The sequence below is a fragment of the Manis pentadactyla genome, chromosome 10 (assembly GCF_030020395.1).
Source record: "Manis pentadactyla isolate mManPen7 chromosome 10, mManPen7.hap1, whole genome shotgun sequence".
Taxonomy (NCBI): Eukaryota; Metazoa; Chordata; class Mammalia; order Pholidota; family Manidae; genus Manis; species Manis pentadactyla.
This window is the reverse complement of record NC_080028.1, coordinates 46,312,180-46,317,215: the sequence shown is the minus strand read 5'-3', so window position 1 is coordinate 46,317,215 and position 5,036 is coordinate 46,312,180. Positions and strand designations below refer to the sequence as shown.

Genomic DNA, 5,036 nt, shown 5'->3' with positions numbered 1-5,036 from the left:
AAAGTATTTCAAACGTTAAATGATCCAAATTCAAAATAAGTGAATAAATCTCAGCCTCCCAGGGAAATGTTCCCAGTATAACAGAGTATGGGTGTGATTGCGTGTACAGGCTAGAAGGCAGCAGTCTTATATCCAAAGGATCTGCCCCAGAGGCCTTACTGTATCACTAGGAGTTGTATTTTTTATAATGGTTCAAGAATTAAAATACTGACTCTGAAGGTTCAGAAGCATTAGGCATTTTATATATCAAATTAATGATTATTCAAATGAAAATATCACTGAGTTCACCACTTTACTATCAATAGAAAAGAATTAAAGATTTGATAAGAAAAGCAGAGAATAATTTTAGATCCCAGAACTTTGTAGGAGAGGGAGAGCTGGAGTGACAATGTCAGAAACCAGGACAAGGGTGAAGACTCTTCTGCACTTGAAGGGATGGAAGCAGGGAGGAAAATTAGGACTGCAGAGCAATCCTGACCTGTCATTTAGTTTGGCCCACCAGATACTTCTCCTGGCGAGTACATGGCAAGGTGCTATCTCTGCAGTGACCATCTCTCCTGTAAGCTCAGGAAGGAGTTATTCTGTTCCAGATTCATGCCTGTGAACCCTGAGCCATGCCCTTGCTCAGTCAGCTTATGCTGACAATGACTCTGACAACTTTAGTAGAAACAAAAGAACCTAGAGAAACAGAATGAACCTGGGAAATATGAACAGCTACCAATGTAACTAAGAGCTATTGCAAGGGAACAGAGTTGTTAACGTCCCCAATCCAAAGTTGTGTTTCCATTGTTGTCTTGTGCTACCACGTCACAGAGTATGCACTAGCCTGACCCACTTTCTCCCGCTGGTAGCCTGAAAGATCTTTAAGGAGAAATTTGTAAACTGTCAGGTCTCCAGTCTCTGATATTATGTTCTTTAAGTATAAGATGCTTGTTAAATATTATTTAAATGAATAAATGTAGATTGCTTACTTGAGCTATAAGAAAGAAGAGTAACCTAATGTAGTTTTGATTTTCTACTCAAACATACATTGGGTACAACTGGGGTAATCTTTGGATCACTTATGAAATTAGTTTTTCTTCTCTTATAAAATGTGTAGTTTCTCTACAAACCCTGAAGTTATGCCTAAATTTTCTCAATTATCAATTATTCCCCTAATAAAATGCAAAACTATATTATAGGCTGATATATTTATCATTAACTACAGATAATACCAGTGAGAATGCATTAACCAGATCTTCTTTTACAGAATGGATACCTGAGAGCAGCTCCTTAAAATATGAATTTTTTAGCTGTGAGGGTAAGTTTGGGCATGAAGTTGAGGGGAATTTCCTGATCACCCATCAAATGAAATTCCTGAGAGAGTCTTTAAACTCCTGGGAATGTCAGTATGGAAATTCAATGAGGAAGTTAGGGTACTTTAAAATGTATTTACAAAGATTGCTTCTTATGTGTACACTTATTTCTGGATGTTGTTTGGCAAGATGCATTTTCTAAAAGTCAAAGAACATACGTAGCAGGGGTAGGGAGCTGGTTGGTAAAATGGTGAGAGACAGGTTTTGAGGGGAGGAACAGCAGAAATTGTTGAACGGAGAGGTCACTGAAATATATTATGGGACAGATTCTGAGTGTTGTACTGCAAAGAGCGCAGGGTTGATCAGGGGTTGAAGAAAGCAAACACCGCAGATCCTTCCCTCTGGGCCCTGCCCACACCCCAAAGCCCCACACCAGGACTCAACCTGGCTGATATCCCAGTTCCAGAAAACCTTTCTTTATACCAATTCAGGTAACTTTCTGCCTAAGCAGTTCCAAAACTGGCTTAGAAATAACTCCATTTGCCTATGTACATGTGAAAAAAAAGAGGTACATATTTGTATTTTAAATGTTTGTCTACCTATTTAGAGATAACTTGGAGTACAAGGAGCAGAACTAACACTTTTAAATGAATGTGCTGCTGTCAAAACTCAGCTTAACAGCCTAACATGATCAGGGTGAAATACTGATGCCACATTCTTCCAAGCCCATAGAACAGACAGCACCAAGAGTGAAACATAGGCAAACTATGGGCTTTGATGTCTCCATGCAGGTCCATCAATTTTAGCACATGTACCAGTTTGATGAGAGTGCTGACAACAGGGGTAGGCTGCACATGTGTGGACAGGAGGGATATGGGAAATCTTTGTACCTTATGCTCAATTTTGCTGTGGTCCTAAAATTGCTCTATAAATTATTGTAAATCACACAATAATGCTACTTAAGAGATCCTTCCTGATTTTGAAAATGGAGCATTTCAGTCTGGTGTGCATAAGCAAAGAAAGATGAGGTTGGAAGAAGAAAACTTCAAACATGACCTAATTTCCTCCAGGCTAAGGACAAGAAGATCTGTACCACAAGACAATAATCTTGAGAAACTGCAAATTACACATATGATTTATGTTTTGTTTGTCTTTTGACATTTTTGTAAATGCTCTTTCTAATCAGAGAATTATAAGCATAAGATCAGTCTTAGATATTTCCTGTAGCTGCCTCCTGGTAAGATGTCAGAGGCACTGCTATTAACAACTGGCCAATAAGGAAAAGAAGGAAGTGCGTGTGAGCTGCTTGCCGGGTGTTTGCATCCAGGTTCCAGGGCCAGCTTCTTGCGACACTTCTCTCTTCAGGTGGAATCGCTCTTAACTTGGCACAAGGCAGTGATGAAGAATCACACAGCAATAACCACATTCATCCTGCTGGGATTGACAGATGACCCAAAACTACGAGTCTTGCTCTTTGTATTTTTGTTTTTCACCTACCTATTGAGTGTGGCTGGGAACCTCATCATTATCACCCTCACACTCTGGGATTCCCATCTTAAAACTCCCATGTATTTTTTTCTCCGAAATTTCTCTTTCTTAGAAATTTCATTCACCACTGTCTGTATCCCCAGATACCTTTATGCTATGATATCTGGAGATAATACAGTTACTTATAATGCTTGTGCCACCCAGATATTTTTTGTTGTTCTCCTTGTAGCAACAGAATTTTTTCTCCTTGCCGCCATGTCCTATGACCGCTATGTGGCCATCTGTAAGCCTCTGCATTACATGACCATCGTGAACAGCAGAGTCTGCACTACACTTGTTCTCTGCTGTTGGATTGCAGGCCTGTTAATCATCCTCCCAGCCCTTGGCTTGGGCCTCCAGCTGGAATTCTGTGACTCGAATGTGATTGATCATTTCGTCTGTGACACATCTCCTATTTTAAAGATAACCTGCTCAGACACAGCGTTAATAGAGCGAATTGCCTTGAGTTTTGCTGCGCTGACGCTCACTGTGACCTTGGTGTGTGTTGTCCTCTCCTACGCTTACATCATCAAGACCATTCTCAGATTCCCTTCTGCCCAGCAAAGGAAGAAAGCCTTTTCCACGTGCTCCTCCCACATGCTTGTGGTTTCCATCAGTTATGGCAGCTGCATCTTCATCTACATCAAGCCCTCGGCAAAGGAAGGAGTAGCTATTAATAAAGTGGTGTCTGTGCTCACTACATCCGTTGCCCCTTTGCTTAATCCATTCATTTATACACTTCGAAACAAACAAGTGAAAAATGCCTTCAAAGACACAGTAAAGCAGATTGTATTTCTCACAAAGAAGTAAGAGACTATTCATGTTTTTTTTTTGACCAGGCTTAAGTAAATTTAAATATGAATAATCCATGAGCAATATTCATGTCTTTGCCAAATAAATGGTTTCTTCCTATTCTGCAGATTTTTCAACATAATCTTCCCTTAAAAACATTTTCCCTTTACAATCCAAAAGCCAAAATCAAGATATTTCTGTCTCCTTTCAGTTTTATTTTTAGAATGGTTTTTTCAATAAATGCATGTTCCAGACACCTGAGTCCACACAGTGCTCAATGTCATAGGAAGGAAATGCAAATAAATGAAGTTCCATCTAAGGCTACATAGTCTTCTCATGCTTTGGAGTATATGTGCCCAGAGACTATATCTCATTTGTTGGGAATACTTCAATACTTAACCCCTAATTGTTTAAGAGCATATTAAGATTCTTTGAAAAATCTTCAGAATTGATCAAGTATATGCTCCAGAGGTCTTCCTCATTATACTATGTCCTCTTTTCAAGAATGAGTAGAAGGTGTTAATGGGACAGCTTCAAAATCAGTGAAGATAACTACATGCTTTCTTTTAAACCAATTTATCAACACTCAAAAATGTTTCAATTGGCTTTCTGGAAGTTATGCAAGTACACTGCATCCTGAAATATTATGAAAACTTAAGAGAAAGAGCGATAATTCCAAGTATTGCGTGTCTTCCATTGGAATTGTCTTTGAAGGTATTTAGATATAGACTCTAAGGGAACAAGCCAGAGTTTAGAAGAAGGATACCTAAATCTTGGTTTGATAAGTTTCCCAATATCCAGACCTTGATTTAAGAACAACGTTAGTGTGGGGGCTGGGCAAAATGGGTGGAGGGAGTAAGTATATAGTGGTGGATGGTAACTAGACTTTTGGTGGTGATCACTTTTTACTATATACAGATATTGAATTATAATATTGTAAACTTGAACACTTATAATATTATAACCGATTTTATCTCAGTTAAAAACAGAAGAATGTTAAAGATTAGGAGGTTGGTTCGAAACATCAAAAAAATAATTCAAGAATGACATTTCAGGAGCATTTGGTTGTTTAGCATAAATACCAACAAAACTCCAAACATTCTCCAGCTTTTCTTTTAGTAATTTAAGCGTGCATTATTTGGTGTATTTACTTAGTAATTGGGTTGATTACTCTAGTTGAGTTCTAAATCCTTAACAAAAAGTGTTTACCCATGAATCTCATTGTATTGGATGATCATGGAGAAAGTTAAAACTATTGTAAAGATTCAAATAATACCCTGCCCACTTCATGAACCAAGTGCATCGCAATAGGATCATTAATGGAAATTTAGTAGGTTGATGAAAGATAATCCTTATCTGTTTTACATAATGAGATATTCTCCTCTTGTTCACCTACTCAGAAAGAGGGAATGCAAAAAGGTG

The 5,036-nt window shown here is 38.3% G+C and overlaps 1 protein-coding gene across 1 annotated transcript; it reads left to right on the top strand.

Moving 5' to 3' along the window:
• Positions 1 to 2,693: 2,693 nt before the first annotated feature.
• LOC118933367 (olfactory receptor 6C2-like) lies at positions 2,694 to 3,632 on the top strand. The gene has a single exon (XM_036927567.2). The coding sequence runs from the start codon at positions 2,694 to 2,696 to the stop codon at positions 3,630 to 3,632; it is 939 nt and encodes a 312-aa protein (XP_036783462.2).
• The last annotated feature ends 1,404 nt before the right edge of the window (positions 3,633 to 5,036 follow it).

What these genes read in the sequence shown, in the direction of transcription:
- LOC118933367 (XM_036927567.2), top strand. Translation starts at nt 2,694, where the DNA reads ATGAAGAATCACACAGCAATAACCACATTCATCCTGCTGGGATTGACA.